This window comes from Danio rerio, chromosome 24 (assembly GCF_049306965.1).
Source record: "Danio rerio strain Tuebingen ecotype United States chromosome 24, GRCz12tu, whole genome shotgun sequence".
In the NCBI taxonomy this organism is placed as follows: domain Eukaryota; kingdom Metazoa; phylum Chordata; class Actinopteri; order Cypriniformes; family Danionidae; genus Danio; species Danio rerio.
The window spans coordinates 1,729,557-1,747,212 of record NC_133199.1 but is presented as its reverse complement, the minus strand read 5'-3'; the positions used below and the strand labels follow the sequence as shown (position 1 = coordinate 1,747,212).

The 17,656-nt window shown below is 39.7% G+C and overlaps 1 protein-coding gene across 4 annotated transcripts in view; it reads left to right on the top strand.

Moving 5' to 3' along the window:
• pard3aa (par-3 family cell polarity regulator alpha, a) overlaps positions 1-17,656 on the top strand; it is a 652,414-nt gene that overhangs the window by 617,195 nt on the left and 17,563 nt on the right. For all 4 annotated transcript variants that reach the window (XM_073941362.1, XM_073941361.1, XM_073941360.1 and 1 more), the window contains one exon: positions 3,875-4,007. In XM_073941362.1, coding sequence (XP_073797463.1) covers positions 3,875-4,007 — 133 coding nt within the window. The remainder of the gene's footprint in view (positions 1-3,874; positions 4,008-17,656) is intronic.

Genomic DNA, 17,656 nt, shown 5'->3' with positions numbered 1-17,656 from the left:
TACTGATAACAATAACAACAATGAATATAATAATAATTATAATAATAAAAATATTAATAATAATTATAATAATAATAATAAAAATACTATTAACAATAATACTAATAATAATGTAAAGCTTCATGATTTTTATAGCCTCTCTTGTAATAAACGCAAATGCAAATTTATGGATAACAACAACCCAGCAGACAGAGAATGTCAACATGACGTCAGATTGACATTGTACCCCAATATTATGGGGATGTTTCATTTTGTTTGGAAATGAATATCCGGTTGACGTCAGAACATCAATGTCCAAAGTCAAACCTAAAATCGACCAAATATGAACGTCTAATAATGTTACAGCTTGACGTTGTGTTGACGTTACCACTATGATGACTATGAGACGTTAGATTTTGGTCGCCATACCTGAGGAATAAATGTCAGTATTTGACGTCAACATGACGTTGGTTTTAGATGTTGGCTCGACGTTGGATTTTGGTCACTTCCCAACACAACTTAAAATCAGCCAAACATCAACGTTATTTGACGTCATTATTGGACATCAAAATAACGCTGTTAATAGACGCTGGCTAGACACTGAATTATGGTTACTTAACGTCACAACCTTAATCTAACTAATGTCTTAGGATGCTGTGTACTTGTTTGGAATAGCCTGATTCAAATGTATTTTAAAATGGGCCACTTTTGGTGCTTTACAGCTTTTTATTGGTCATTTTTTGTTTCAAGAATAAGGTCCACGATTTTGAATAAAAGACATTTGTAAAATGTTTTCTGTATTTAACAACAATACAGCAGGTCAGTAGTGAAAGATTCACTCATGTCTGATTTTATGTTTTATTGCACAGCTGGATGTAAGAAAAATAATAGTTTGCCTTGGTCAAAAGTGATTTCACTTTACACACTCATTCACACACATACACTACAGACAATTTAGCTTGCCCAATTCATCTATTGCACATGTCTTTGAACATGTGGGGGAAACCGGAGCATCTGGAGGAAACCCATGCCAACACGGGGACAACATTTCAAAGCTTAACTAGGTTAATTAGGGTAAAGTTAAGGTAATTAGGCAAGTCAACAGTGGTTTGTTCTGGAGACAATATAAAACTAATATTGCTGAAAGGGGCTAATAATATTGATCTTAAAATAAGTGTAAAGAAATTAAAAACTTCTTTTATTCCAGCTGAAATAAAATAAGTAAGACTTTCTCCAGAAGAAAAAACATTATAGGAAATACTGTGAAAAATTCCTGAATCTGTTCAACATCATTTGGGAAATATTTGAAAAGAAAACAAACATCACAGGGTGTGTGTGCATGCATGTGCAAACGAGTCATATAATCAGACAGGATGTTGTATGATAGCGAGTGGTTTGTCAGCAGCAGCTCGTGTGCTGCAGTAGATAAAAGTAGGGCTTGATTAGCAAGACGACTCACATTGATTCCCATTGACGGTCACTTTCCTCCGCTCTTAATGAAAGCAATGCAAATGAGCCTCTGTGAGTTCTCCAAGGGCTGAAACCGGGGCCTTTGACTCCTGTCGTAAGCGGGACATGTATCATTGGCCATGGTTCACTGGGGAGTCCTTCACGGAAACGTTTGGTCCATTTCATGTTCTCAAGACGCCGGCGCACGCATGCCAAATGTGGAGAACGTAATGGGCTGTGTCCGAACGTGTAATTTAGCAAAATGGATAGATGCACATATGTAGGCTCAAATAGTGCTTATGCTATTGATTGAGGAAACTCGCTGTAGTCTTATCAGCAGGGCAAGACAGACTCTGATCATTTTGCCTATTTTCTCAGTAAAATTTGAAAAGTAGCTGTGGATTTATGTGGAATCAATATGGGTGTATCCTGACTAAAAAAATTAAACATAAAAAATGGATAGGGCCACATATATAGGCTCAAATAGCGCTTGTGCTATTTATTTAAGAAACAAGCTATAGTCTTATGAGCAGGGCAAGACAGACTCTGATCATTTTTGGTAGTGTCCTTACAGAATTTTGTAAAATATCTGCAGATTTATTTGGTAGTTGAAATCTGATCTGATCTAATCTGACACCCTGCTGACTGCCATTGAACACTTCTGTTCATCATTACAGTCAAGTGTTGTTCATAACCAGGGAGTTTCACTATTCAATGCTGACTTATGAATAGTACTGTAGACATGTACAGAATGAATACTCACAGACTTTTCCCGTGTTGTCAAAGCTGCTGAGAACCTCAACCACTCTAATGGGGCCAAGATCGTCTCTGAAATGAATTAAGTAACATGATATAACTATATTGTAGGGGTGTCGAAATTAATTGTTTCTTCGGTGCACCGCGATGCAGACGCGGACAATTCGGTATCGATTCAGTAATAATGATAACCGGTTATTATGTACTGACGTCATTTATCTCCTATGCGCTCTGTCGCAAGGGAGGCAAGCTCGGGTATTTACAACACTCAGGCAACTCAGAGCCGGCCCGTGGCATAGGCACCAAGGCAAATGTTAAGGGCGCTGTATATCCAGGGGGCCGCCAGAAATGAGCGCGGGTTCAGTTGGTTTTGTTTTCGATATTCCTGACACACATTCAATTATAGATGGCAATAACTCAAAAACCTCTTACCCTAGAAAGATCTAAAGTGTGTTTCCTACAAAAAGACAAAGCTGGTTATGTTTCACAGCTGTCTTTCTTTTTTTTCGCTCGACATTACGATCACTGCTCCGTTTAAGCCCTCGCAATATGTGTTTAGCCGGCAGAGCTCGCGCTGAGAGAAGCTCTCAGTAAGGGACCGTCGGAAAAGTGCTTCTTTTTTTTCGGTTTTTTTTTTTTTCGTTTTTCTGCTCCGCTTAGCGCGAGCTCTCCCTGTTGCGAGGGGTTAAATGTGTGTGTGTGTGTTTTTGTTTGTTTGTTTGGGGCTGTCAATGTTTGTGTTTGTGTGTGAATGAGAGACAGTGTGGTGCTGTGTGTCTGTGTGTTTACACAGACAGCTTGTTATAGCCTCCCCTCTAAAATATAACACTGTGTATGGAAAGCATCGTCAATGCACCGCGATGCACCGAGATATCGAATTGAACCGAATCGATGGCATGATAATCGTAACCGAAACGAACCGTGAGACCAGTATAGGTTCACACCTCTACTATATTATAATGTAAATACTAATGATAGATATGAAAATTGATCAAAATATTCTTGTATTCTTGAGTTCTTGTATACTTAGGCAAACAGGGAAACCTTGAAATTTCTCATTGACCCATTATTTTATATATATATATATATATATATATATATATATATATATATATATATATATATATAAGAAGATTGTTTTTAGAATGTTCAAGCTGCTCTTATTCCTTACAATGAAATGACTTCTGTCAATGAACATCTTTCACAGACACATTTCCAGTTACTAACGTCAAAGAAAAATGCGAGAAACACAGTTAAACACTTACCTGTATAACACAAAATGTCACAGAATGTGGAAGATTTCAAATGAATAAATGAAAAGTAGTGCAGCAACATTTGTGCAATAATGCAGACAAGATTTTGCAGCAAAAATACAACATTCATTTGACCTTCGATTTTGGGAGTATCGTAAATATCTATCTCAAAATAGTGCTTATGCTATCAATTGTCTATTTCCTCACTGAATTTTGGAAAATATCTGTGGATTTGTGCAGAATGAATGTGGGAATTAATCAATAATATAAATCATTCATAAAGGAGCGTTCAGATTTCCCTCATAAGTAAATGTTCAGTATGTATGCTTTATTTTTGATGGTATCATTTGTTGTGCACCATCTGCTCATTCTTCTTCTAGTTCGATGTCAAGTTGTCTGGTCATCAATGAGAATGTATGATCTGTTCTTTTCTATAGCAACAGACTGGCGCCTAGCAACCATGACCGGATACAGCGGCTACGGCAAGAGTTCCAGCAGGCCAAACATGAGGAGGAACCCGACGACCGGCGCCGATCCTACAGCTTTCAGCAGCAGCAGCAGCAGCCATGGGTGAGTGAGCAAAATCTCTGGGTTAACCTTAAGTTTAGCATTTATACCCACTTTGGTACAACACTATATATACACATTACAATATACACTATATGCACACATACAATATAACACATTAGGCACTTTATAATAAACACACACATATGAATCATTTGTTAAGCATTAGCAAAGAGTTAACTCCACATTAATAGATGTTAGTAAGCAGTTTATAAATACATAAATCTTTTTATAAAAATATAAATTTATAAATCTACAAATGCTGTTGTTATGATCACCAGCAGTGTTGCTCTTGCCGGCACATTCTACTGCACTACAAATCCCATTATGCACTTCACTCACACACCTGGCCTAGATCCTGCATGATTGCAAATAGATAACGCTAAAGCTGTTCAGGGCTAATTACACACTATTTATACACCTCTCAAACACACACACACACACACGTTGCTGAGTCTTGTTTATCTGTTTGTGAACATGGGGGATCTAGGCCAGGTGTGTGAGTGAAGTGCATGATGGGATTTGTAGTGCAGTTGAATGTGAATGTTGTCCAGCAGCTGGTGATCATAACAGATGTATTCTTGACTTATAAGCACATGCGTGATCCTCTTAATTATTGTTTTGACGCCGCCGTCTTCATTATTCTGCCTTCTCTGGTTTATTTCGTCTGTTTGGTTCATTGGGATCTGCAAGTAAACACTGGAGAGATGTGTAGTATGAATTGAAGCTATTGTAATTAAAAACAAAACTGCTAATTTTTCACTCTTTAAAGCAAAAGTGGAATTTCCTCCAAGAGTATATTGCTGCTTTTGTGTTTTTATTTATGCAAAGGATGTGAAAGAACTTCACTTGACTTCACTTGTTTACTGGGACCTTAATCCTTAAAGGGATAGTTCACCCAAAATGTTTCAAAAATTCCAACCCAGGCTCATACTGAAAACGTACCACTATATATATTTCTGCAAAGTGCCAAATATGTCCCAGGAGGGTTTTTTTTCGCAGTCTTTGTTTCTGTAATCAAACCCTGTTGCTGCGATCAACTCTGCTCCCTGCCACAAGTCCACCGACGTATACAGTGAGCCACTGAGCAAACTGATAACAGCAGGAAAGCGGTCCACACAAAGGTAAGCGCTCAGCTGGTAAGCGCAAAAAGGAACGGTGTCATACCACCCTGTAGCGTTCGTTTTCAAAACAAAATGCAGCCATACGTAGCTCTGGCTACATAATTCACGATCTCCAGAAATGTATGTAGGGCTACGTTTTCAGAATGAGACATGTTGCATAATTCTGTCATGGTTTATTCATCGTCTACCGGTTTCAAACATGTTTGAGTTTGAGTTGTTTAACGCAAAAGAAGATGTTTAGAAGAAAGCTAAAAACCTGTAACCATTGGCTTCCATGTCATGGTGGATTTCTTTCTCCAACTATGGAAGTCAGTGGTTACAGGTTTTTTAGCTTTCTTCATAATAACGTCTTTTGTGTTCAACAGAATAAAGAAACTTATGAAGCTTTACGCCTGTTTCACACCGCAAGCGTCAGCGGCCTGTGAGCAGAGCGTGAGCAGCGTGTGTGTTTTCGACGTCCATGTTAACAGATTAGAGCTTTCATACCGCACGCAGCAGCAGCGCGTCAGAGCGAGGCATGAGCGTCGCCGAAGCAGCAGTTCAGCGATAGTTTCGGCGCTGGGTCTATTTTTGACGCGCTGCTCACGCTCAATTAAAGTGACAGTGCATTGATAATGACCAAAACACATTGAAGGACAGTAAAAAGTAGTAATTTTACCCAATAAATGCGTTAATAATGTCAAATGGTTTATATATAGTCAATCAAATGAACTTAAAACGATTAAAAACGGCAACAAACATTTATTCAGGCCCGAACTACAAAACCAAATGTAAAACAATTTTAGTATCAGTTTTGCTTAAGTTGCACACTAGTGTTGCAGGAGAGAGGAAATAGAATATTTACGGGCTTTGTAGTCCATGGCGAAGTGTATTGTGGGTAGTGTAGTTCGACACGCATGCTGGATTTTGTGAGCTCGCTGTGTGCTGTGCAGTTGAGCAGAGGAAGAAAGTTTTAATCGGCTTTGTTTTATGTTCACTCGAGTTATTCCTACCGGGAGCTGTTCGCAATGTGAACCTGACAACACGAAAATAAGTAAAAGAATGGCATGCATTGGTTACTTTCGTCCGTCTCATCCTCTGCACGAGCATGAATTAACGAGCTGTTATTCTGCCGCTGGACATCACTGAAGCGGAGAAAGCAACACTAGTTTGATCAATATCATTATAACTATATTGTATAAATATTATTATAACTAGGTCTACAGCAACCTGATAATCAAAAAACAAATGACATGATATCACAGGTGATTGTCTTCTGACTGTACACACTTCTCATATAAGTTAGATTGAGAAGCATACAGTACTATTTGATCTATAAAATTTGTAAAATAAACATTTGCAGGTTAAAGAAACAGCATAGGAGGGGCCTTGGTGCAGATGAAAAGTTTAAAAAGTGTATTTGTATATAGAGAGACATGGGTAGCTAGATAGAATAGACAGAGATAGGTTGTTCTCTGCAGCAGCTGCTGAAGAGCTGCGCGCTGCAGACGCAGCTGGTGTGAAAGGCAAACGCCTGCGTGCTGCTACTGCTCGACATACGCGCTGCGCACGCTCTGCTCACGCGCCGCTGACGCTTGCTGTGTAAAACATGCGTTAGAACCACATGAGGGAGAGTAAACCGTGAGTGAAATATTTTTTGAGTAGGGTGAACTATCTCTTTAATGTTTCCCAGCATGCACAGCTACAAAAGTACCACTTTAGGCCAGCCTGGTGTTTAGCGTTCAGGGCAAAGGACAACATGTATTATAATGAGATATTGTCAGGCTTCAGTGATAACACATAAATGATGTTTGTTGAAGGAAATATATACATTTGTTATCTTGTTTAACCTAGTTTAAAAACCTAAAGAATCTGTTTATTTGCCCTCAGCCTGGCCTGTGTTTGTTAGGTCTTCACAAAGGTCAATGTGTTTCAACATCATGTCCCTGAAAGTCAAGTGTGTGATTTTATTCTCCGAGGTTAGAGGCTGGCCATCATTTTATCTTTATCAGCGAGCTAAAATAATACACACTGTTCAAGAGGCTGGGAATGGAGTTGCGAAAGGTCAAAGGTCGAATAGCTGTGGATCTTTACTCTGTAATGGTCTGAAGCAGACATGGCGGTCCGTCCTGTGACTTCCTGTTAAAGGCGTGGAGGGGATTTTAAAAGATGACAGGCTAATTACCTCAAGGAACAGAGCCATTTCCTAAATTGGAGGTCAGCTTCGTGACCCTGTCCTCTCCGACACATATTTGGCCTCCATTTTCTGTCCCCGCTCTTGAATAGCTCTACAGAGATTAGAATGTGTTAAACTCAATTAATGCATTACTGGTCTGATTCACTGAGATCAGTGCCGAGAGCAGAGGCAGCTCAGACACTTACCTCCAAGATTAATGATGGATGCATAATGAAAATGCACTCGCTTAAAGGTGAAGGGGATCACTTATTTGGCAATAAATAGAACAGCAAAAATGTTTACGTTTTCCCAAATGTAAGTGAAGCTTGTCATGCAAAATATATGACAAAGTTCTAGATATTTTAATCAAAACAAATCACATTGTGCCTTTACCGCAATAGCCTTTACTATAGCCTCAGCTCGTCTGTTTGCAGAATAGATGAATCCAAAGCTCTCTTGTTACCTGATGGTGTCACATTGTCTGGTCTCCTGCTAAAGGAAGGTAAAGCCTTGTTGTTTGCACAGCGCCGAACCGGAGGAGTCAAGCTGGATGGCGCCTAATTGCTTGTGATAGTTTACATTGTTTAAAGACTAGAGACATTTTCCCGTAATAGAATACACTGCCTCCCTCGAGTGTCTGAAGTCTACTGTATTAATGCTTGACGGGTCAGACTCTCGGTTTGAACAGGGCCGGTTTCAAATAACAAAACAAGTAAGGCAGCGAATGCCTCTGAGTCTTTCACGGCATTATAGGAAAAGGTGGATTTCCTGGAGTATGAGGCTTAGATGTCAAGCTTCTTTTTTCTTTTGCTTTCTACACATGTTGGTCACCATTGCTGTCAAGGGGATGTTGACATACAGGCACATGCTGATGGTATTTCTTTGTGTCGGAAATCTTTCTCAAGCTTAAAAGGTGCAATGAAAATAAAATAAAGTTTTTTAGATGTTAGTGTTTAGGAAATCTTTAAGCTAGTGCGCTAAAAGCTGATAGAAACATCACTTCCATCTAAATGGATCAGTGCTTTTTTTGACGTCTCCTCATACCTCAGTTTCTCATTAAATCTTTTGACCAATCATATGCTCTCTTGTGTATGCCAGCCCTCGTCCCCTTTAAGACGCTTCTCATTTGCTTTTCATTTGATTAACATATGTAAATAGATGCAATGACAGTCTCAATCTCTAGTCCAAAAATTAGATTAGTCAGTTGGCATTTCTGTGTGGAGTTTGCGTGTTTTTTCTGTGTTGGCGTGCATTTCCTCCGGATGGTCTGGTTTTCCCCCACAGTACAAACACATGCAATATAACTATAAGTCAACTGAGTGAACTAAATTAGCCGTAGTGTATAACTGTGTGTGTGAATGAGTGTGTTGAAGTTGGTGTGGGAATAGTTGGCGGTTTATTCCACTGTGGTGACCTCTGATACATAAAGCCAGGGTTAAATATATTAATAATATCATATAATATAATAGCTTTTGGAAATATTTGCCATGGTAATATTGTTGTTGCAGTTCCAGGTGAAGTTGGGAGGTTTCTAAGTTCTTGCTGGGTCATTTATCGGGTGTTTTAATTGTATTAGTTTGTTTTAAAAAGTCTATGGTATCCCTTTCAATAAATACCATAGGGTTTTTAGGGGCGATACCATAGGATTTTTGGGGAGATTCTCTAGGATTTTTGGGGGGATACCATAGGATTTTTTGGGGCGATACTCTAGGATTTTTGGGGGGATACCATAGGCTTTTTTTGGCTGATACCATAGGATTGTGTGTGTGTGTGGGGGGGGGTACTAAATGCTTTTCGGGGGCGATACCATAGGCTTTTTTGGAGAGATACCATAGGATTTTTGGGGGATACCATAGGCTTTTTTTTGCTGATACCATAGGATTTTTGGGGGGGATACTAAAGGCTTTATAGGGAATATACCATGGGATTTTGAGGGAGAGATACCATAGGCTTTTTTGGGGTTGACACCATCTGCTTTTTGGGGGAGATACCATAAGGTTTTTTAGAACGATACCATAGGATTTTTGGGGGGATACAAAAGGCTTTTTTGGGGCGACACCATAGGACTTTGTGGGGGTATACCATAGGCTTTTTTGACTGATACCATAGGATTTTTTGGGAGGTTTCTTTCTTCTTCCATTCTTCCTTTTCTTTCTTGCTAGGTGTGTTAAATATTTTAGTTTGATGCTATTCAGTTGCCAGGGACTACTGGAAAGTTTCCAAGGTGTTGCTAGGTGGTTAATTTGGGGTTTCAGATGTTTAGTGTGCCTCTAGAGATGGATCTTTTATCATGGTTAGATTTTAGCGATAAACCATGTAACACTTAGTTCTAACATCACGAATGAATGATATGGTCCAGGTGTTTCATCCCTGGGTTGCATTAGAATCACACACACTCCGTCAAAGTGAACACAAACATGTTTGACATTGATTTAGGGTCTTCGAGGGCCCGCGAGCGCTGTGGTCCTGTTGACTTGTGGAAATATACAGCCGTCAGTCGCAGCAGCAGGTTGGGAGAGAGTGATGGTTAAGCTGTAAGGGAGGCGTTTGTAGCCATAACAGTCTTGTTGATCCTGCTGCCATAAGCTTGATATAATGACGTTATAAAACTGTCAAAACAAAGTCACATGTTCCTCTGAGAGCATCCAGAAATGTGTTTGTGTGCACTGATGTCACAGAGAAAACTTGTTCAACATTGCATGAGTAATGAGGCCTTTTTCATTGGAGTACCATTGATTTAGCCTAGTGTTTTAGAATAGCGTAAGCTTTTTAGGAAGATAGCATAGGATATTTTTGGGAGGGATACCAAAGCAGTTTTTTGGGGGGATACCATAGGACTTTTGGGGAGGATACCATAGGACTTTTGGGGAGGATACCATAGGGGGGGGGGGGGGGGGGGGGGGGGGTATACAATAGGATGTTTTGCTAGGATACTAAAGACTTTTTTTGGGGCAATACCATAGGATTTTTTGTGGGTATACCATAACATATTTTGGGGAGAGATACCATAGGCTGTTTTGGCCCAATACATTGGCATTTTGGGGGAATACCATAGGAGTTTTTGGGGAGATACCATAGGCTTTTTGGGGCTGATGCCATAGAATTCTTGGGGGAGGGGTACCATAGGTTTTTTGTGGGGGACAGTAGGCTTTATTGGGGGGATACTATTGGATGTTTTGAGGTGGATACAATAGGCTGCATTGGGGATACCATAGGCTTTTTGGGGGAAACCCATAGCTTTTTTGGGCCGATATATGGGATTTTTGTGGGGGATACCAAAGGCATTTTGGGGGGGTAACATAGGTTTTTTAGGGGGGATACCATTGGATTTTTGGGGGGATACCATAGGATTTTTGGGGGGGATACCATAGGCTTTTTTGGGCCGATACCATAGGATTTTTTTTAGAGAATACCATGGGCTTTTTGGAGAGACTGTAGGCTTTATTGGGGGATTACCATAGGCTTTTTTGGGCTGATACCATAGGATTTTTGGGGGGATACCATAGGCTTTTTGGGGAGACTGTTGGCTTTATTGGGGGAATAACATAGGCTTTTTTGGGCCGATACCATAGGATTTTTAGGGGGATACCATAGGATGTTTTTAGGGAGACTGTAGGCTTTTTTGGGGGGATAACATAGGGTGTTTTGGTAGGATACCATAGGAATTTTTGGGGGTGGTACCATAGGATTTTTTTGCAGGGATACCATAAGATATTTTGGGGACGGATACCATAGGCTTTTTTTGGGCTGATACCATAGGATTTTTGGGGGGATACCATAGGCTTTTTGGGGAGACTGTTGGCTTTATTGGGGGAATACCATAGGCTTTTTTGGGCCGATACCATAGGATTTTTAGGGGGATACCATAGGATGTTTTTAGGGAGACTGTAGGCTTTTTTGGGGGGATAACATAGGGTGTTTTGGTAGGATACCATAGGAATTTTTGGGGGTGGTACCATAGGATTTTTTTGCAGGGATACCATAAGATATTTTGGGGACGGATACCATAGGCTTTTTTTGGGCTGATACCATAGGATTTTTGGGGGGATACCATAGGCTTTTTGGGGAGACTGTTGGCTTTATTGGGGGAATACCATAGGCTTTTTTGGGCCGATACCATAGGATTTTTAGGGGGATACCATAGGATGTTTTTAGGGAGACTGTAGGCTTTTTTGGGGGGATAACATAGGGTGTTTTGGTAGGATACCATAGGAATTTTTGGGGGTGGTACCATAGGATTTTTTTGCAGGGATACCATAAGATATTTTGGGGACGGATACCATAGGCTTTTTTTGGGCTGATACCATAGGATTTTTGGGGGGATACCATAGGCTTTTTGGGGAGACTGTTGGCTTTATTGGGGGAATACCATAGGCTTTTTTGGGCCGATACCATAGGATTTTTAGGGGGATACCATAGGATGTTTTTAGGGAGACTGTAGGCTTTTTTGGGGGGATAACATAGGGTGTTTTGGTAGGATACCATAGGAATTTTTGGGGGTGGTACCATAGGATTTTTTTGCAGGGATACCATAAGATATTTTGGGGACGGATACCATAGGCTTTTTTTGGGCTGATACCATAGGATTTTTGATAAGATACTATAGGATGTTGGGGGGTACCATAAGAATATTTTGGGAGGTTATCGTAGGATTTTTTTTTGGCAGGGGTGAATGGATCCTGGTGAAGCCATATTGCTTTTTGTGGTCGCCTTAAATATCTACCTTTGTAAATTATGTACAGTACCCATGGTAAGTGGTTCACTACGTTAAGAGTTTGTTTGTGTTTTTATACATTTTTGTATTGTGAATTAACTCTTTATTGCACAATGAAGTTAATAGGCAAGTGTATTTATACTGTATAAAACCTTTCACTGACAAAAAAATCACAATGTGCTTTATAGTAAAAAAGAAAAACAAGTACAAATCGCGGAGAAATGCTTTATCAGACAATCATATTGTTAAATAAGTTTGTTCAAAAAGATGTGATTACCATGATATCACCTTTTGTATATTTTTACCGTTGTAATATTGTTATTGTTGCACTTTATAAGGTCTTTCTGGAGCTTTCTAAGGTGTTTCTAGGTCATTTATAGGGTGTATTATTTTGTTGCTATGCAGTTGCTAGGGTCTTATGCGAGGTTTTTTAATGTGTTGCTTGGTTTTTAATTTGGGTTTGGGTTTACTTTTTATTGCGCACTTTCTGTGGTCTTCTCGGAATTTTCTAAGCTGTTGCTATGTGGTTAATTTGGGGTTCAGGGTGTTTTAGCATGTCGCTATGCAGTTACTAGGATCATACAAAAGGTTTTCCTAAATTTTGCTAGGGGGTTGTTTGGGTGGTTTTGACATGCTATTGTGCACTTTCTGTGGTCTTCTGGGATTTTTTTTTAAGTGTTGCTAGGTGGTTGCTATATTTCTTAAAGACGATCATATGAATATTAACCCGATAATAAAACAGCATGCTGGTGTATATCATTACTATTCCATGATTATTTTTAGCAACATTTATAAATCTCTACGATAAACACTTAACTAATTAACACACGGACTGGTGACACCATAGTTGCACAGTCTCCCGGCTGTTATTTATAGCTGTGATTATAAATAGCATGCATTACAGCACTCAGAAGTGTCCCTCAAGTGCAACAGAAAATCAGAGTGGCATGAAACCATGATTGATTGCCTTTTAAATATGTAGCTTTGTGGCAAAACTCCCAACTTTGCATTGAACGCCTCTCATTTCTTTATGAAGAAAAATGGGCAGGTACGTCCCAGATAATCCCTCAAAGCCAGCGTGAGTTCTGACAGCACGAGACGCACATTAGGACAGTGATTAAGGTGTGTTCACGGTGCTCGAAATCCCCCCAGGACTGAAAGAAAGGGAGTTTTTTTATGTGCGACAACAAGCTGCCAAGCCAGATCGCTGATAATCGGCCTGTGGCCAGAAACTGTCACAGACCTCCAGCGGTAAATAGACAATTAGACGTGTCTTGTTATGCCTCTCTTGTACATCACACCCTCCATTTTTTTCTCTTGACTTACAAAAGGGCTTTTCCAGATGTTTGTCATAAAGATCATGTTCTTTCCAGAGGCTTGCCGACCTGTCTCAGCCAATAAAACTCAATCTTCTCTGAAGATGCACTGCACAAACTTTTAATCTTGTCAAGAGTTGCAATATTTTTTTTTTTAACCCATAAAACATTGATGTTGTTTTAGGAATATATTACAATACTATGCAAGAACAGATTGTGTAAGATGATTATGATTGTGTTTTTTATTTACTAAAGCTTAAAGTTTGGCATGTTATCTGCACATTTAGCTTAATTACAACCAGAGACATAATTTAAGACCAGCGGTGTATTTTTAAGACTTTATCTTAGCTGTAGTAACTTGTTTAAAGGTGCTGTATGTACGTTTTTGACTCTTCTAATGCATAAAGACACCATAATATCAACAAGAATCAGTCCAAGGCACTCGAATAAAATGAAAAAATTAAAAAGCCTTTATTCACATGGCTAAATGTCTAAAAACCTACGCGTTTCGGCAGAAGTCTGCCTTCATCAGTGTAACAGTGATCAGGTGCGTCTAGAGTCTCTTTTGAGTACTACGGTCACATGACTCATTTAAACATCTCAAATGGCACTCAAATAATTTAACAAGCAAAGTCTACTATTTGCATGTGTGATCCTGATTAAATCTATACAATAATCTTGCTTTAAGCTGAAATGCTTTTGGCTCATTTTAAGACAGAATGTATAATTACGATTCTTAAATGAAGATGATCCTCCTATTTAGTAAATCCAAGACTTTTCCCCACACAAAATATTAAAAGCAAACTGTTTAACAGGCGGCGACACAGTGGTGCAGTGGGTAGCACGTTCGCCTCACAGCAAGAAGGTCGCTGGTTCGATCCTTGGCTCAGTTGGCGTTTCTGTGTGGAGTCTGCATGTTCTCCCTGTGTTCGCGTGGGTTTCCTCCGGGTGCTTCGGTTTCCCCCACAGTCCAAAGACATGCAGTACAGGTGAATTGAGTTGGCTAAATTGTCCGTAGTGTATGAGTGTGTGTGTGAATGTGTGTGTGGATGTTTCCTAGAGATGGGTTGCGGCTGGAAGGGCATCCTATGCAAAAAAAACTTGCTGGATAAGTTGGCGGTTCATTCCGCTGTGGCGACCCCAGATTAATAAAGGGACTAAGCCGACAAGAAAATGAATGAATGAATGAATGTTTAACAAGCTACTTTTAAGATAATCAGGCTAAATAATTGGAATTAGTGTTATGATACTTAGTTTAAGACTTTTTTTCCCCTGTAGGTAAGTTTTCGTATTTCAAGAAATCGTACCAAGTATTATTATCATCTCACTGCACAGATCCTTTGACATCTTTCTCTATCGTTTTAAATCAGTGATTCATTTCTCATATTAAGATTGCCATTTTTTGCAGTGTGATTGGAGGCTGCACACGAGACGGAAGTTTTATGCCAGTGCCAGGATCACACACGCGCACAAATGCTTTCATTAGGCCCGTATTTACGTGCTTTTTTCTTCTCTTTTACAAGGACCTCTGTGCTGGCAAGCATTCATGCAGCCTTCATAACTCGAAAGAATGCCATTGATTTCAGGATTCAGAGGAACCAGCATGTTTTCTTTGATTGTAAACGGCACGGGAAACTGCACATGAATGTGGAAATCAGAAAACGCATGTCCTCGTGCGCTCGACCCACTGTGGGCATTGGTCAGATGAGGTTATCTCTTATTGCCAAACCAATACTGTAAGCTCAAGGAACAATGGCGAAAAGAAGTCTGCAACATGACAACAAGCCTATGTAGTGGGAAGATAAATCCACTGCGGGGCCAGATTAGTGTTCTTACTGTGCAATATATGGGAATTGCCTTCCTACGGTTATATATATCCTCCACGTTCACTAGATTTAGAACTAGATGATAAAACTGAGATCACTCTCGCTATATGGGGATGTGGAGACTGTATTGTTTGTGATTTTTCGAGTGCAGTTACATGTTTTGTTTGGGGTTTGAGAGATTGTGAGGGAAATTCTGTTGCCTTTTGTTGATAAATAATAATCAATAGCCAGCTTCATATACAATTTTTAAAATCCAAACAGGCTGGTTAGATTATTGAACTTGCTAGGCTCTTGTGTATTGTTTCTATGGTGGTTTTGAGGATTTTATTGGCCATTTATACAGAGTCTGTCTTTCCATTTAAAAACATGAGATGCTGTGTCATGACGAATTGAGTTTCCTATTGGAATTGGGTCTCAAGTAGGACCTTATTGGTTTACCGGATTTTTAAAGGGATAGTGTTGCACCCTCACCGCCTGATGAGGGACAATAATGTTACTGGTGCTTCACATCAGAGTCTGTGTAATGTTTGAGCAGCAGGCCCCTCCTCCTCATTAAATATACAGTAAACAGGCAGAAGTAGCCAATCGGAAAGATGTAAATCGTTGCATCACATTCCATTAATTTACGATATTTATTTTCTTTTTCATAAAAAGAAAGTGTACAGATGTCAGCGCCAATGGTGTAATGGTTAGTGCGTCGACACATGCATTTCAGTGCTTATGGCGACCCGAGCTTGATTCCCGCCTCGTGGTCTTATGCTGATCCTTCCCCTCTCTCTGCTCCCCATACTTTCCTGTCATTACTCTCTACTGGCTTATCAATTAAAGGTGAAACCCCCCAAAAAATGACTTGAAAAAAAAGAAAAAGAAAAAGAAAAGAGCACAGACTAAGAGAGACAAATTATCTTTGATTTTCTGTTTCTAATCATTTGTAACCACTTCAATAGTTCACCCAAAAATCTAAAGGCTGTCATTGTTTACTCAGCCTTCACTTGATTCAAACCTTTGAGTTTCCATCAAGCAGTTTTTATGTGATTTTTTTTGTTCATACTAATGTTTCCGTCCAACTATATTTTGCACATTTTGGTATATTGTAAAAGAAATTCACTTGGTGGAAATACCAAGATGCACATACCTATTAAAAATGTGCGTAAAAACAAAATATGTGCACTACTGAGTTTGAAAACTTTTGATGTGATAAAAAAATGTGTATAAACTACAATGGAAACACATTTACTAAATAAATTTTAGAAAGTGCATCCAAAAAAGTCATGTGATTTTGTTTTAACAGATCATGTGATGATAAAAATGTGCATGATGGGATGCATTAATGGACTTTGCAGCATTTCCAGCACATTGTAAAAGATTGCAAATGTTGTTTTGCTGATTGTAAAAGCCCTCAGCCATCTGTCGGTCATCTCAATGCTTCAGTATTGTTATTATTCTATTATTATTCCCTCCAGAACTGTCTTGAGCATCTGTCTGCACTCACAAAGAGCATCTCACTCCTCCAAAAGCCACCGCATTTACCGAGTTCATAGCATTTCATCTTCGTCTTCTGAGGTGCAACTCATTTATTATAGAAGAACGAAGACCACAGTGACAAATCCCAATGCATATTTTCAGACTCCGCTCCCATAACTTCAGCTTTCTGTGCTTTATGTACTCCCGCAGTCAAATGCATCAGCCCCACTAGGAGACACACCAGCAGTGTAACTTTTTCACATTTGGTCAGTTTAGTGGCTAAATCATACAAATACTTTGTCATACAAAAATGTCTGATTTTTAAAAGGAGGCGTGGCACTAAACCCCACCTCTAAACCCAACCAATACTGGGGGATGGCCAAATCGTACTAAAATAGAGGAATGAGATTGTACAAATTCACAAAAAATAGCCATTAAATCATTCATTTATTCAATTTCCTTCGGCTTAGTTCATTATTCATCAGAAGTCGCCACAGCAGAGAGAACCACCAACTTATCCAGCATATGTTTTATGCCACAATGTCCTTCCAGCCACAACCAGTACTAGGAAACACACATGAACATACACTATGGCCTATTACGATCATCCAATTCCCCTATAGCACATGTGTTTGGACTGTGGGGTAAACCGGAGCACCCAGAGGGAACCCACACCAATGCAGCGAGAAGATGCAAACTCCACACAGAAATGCCAAGTAGCCCAGCTGGTACTCGAACCAGCAACCTTCTTGCTGTGAGGCAACAGTGCTAACCACTGAGCCACTGTACCACCCTGCCACTAAATCATTCATTCATTTATTTTCCCTATAGGTTTAGTCCCTTTATTCATCAGGAGTCGCCACAGCGGAATGAACCGCCAACTATTCCAGCATATGTTTTACGCAGCAAATGCCCTTCCAGCTGCAACCCAGAACTGGGAAACACCGATACACACTCAAATTCACACACACACTCATACACTACAGCCAAATAAGATCATCAATTCCCCTATAGTGCATGTGTTTGGACTGTGAGGGAAACTGGAGCAACTGG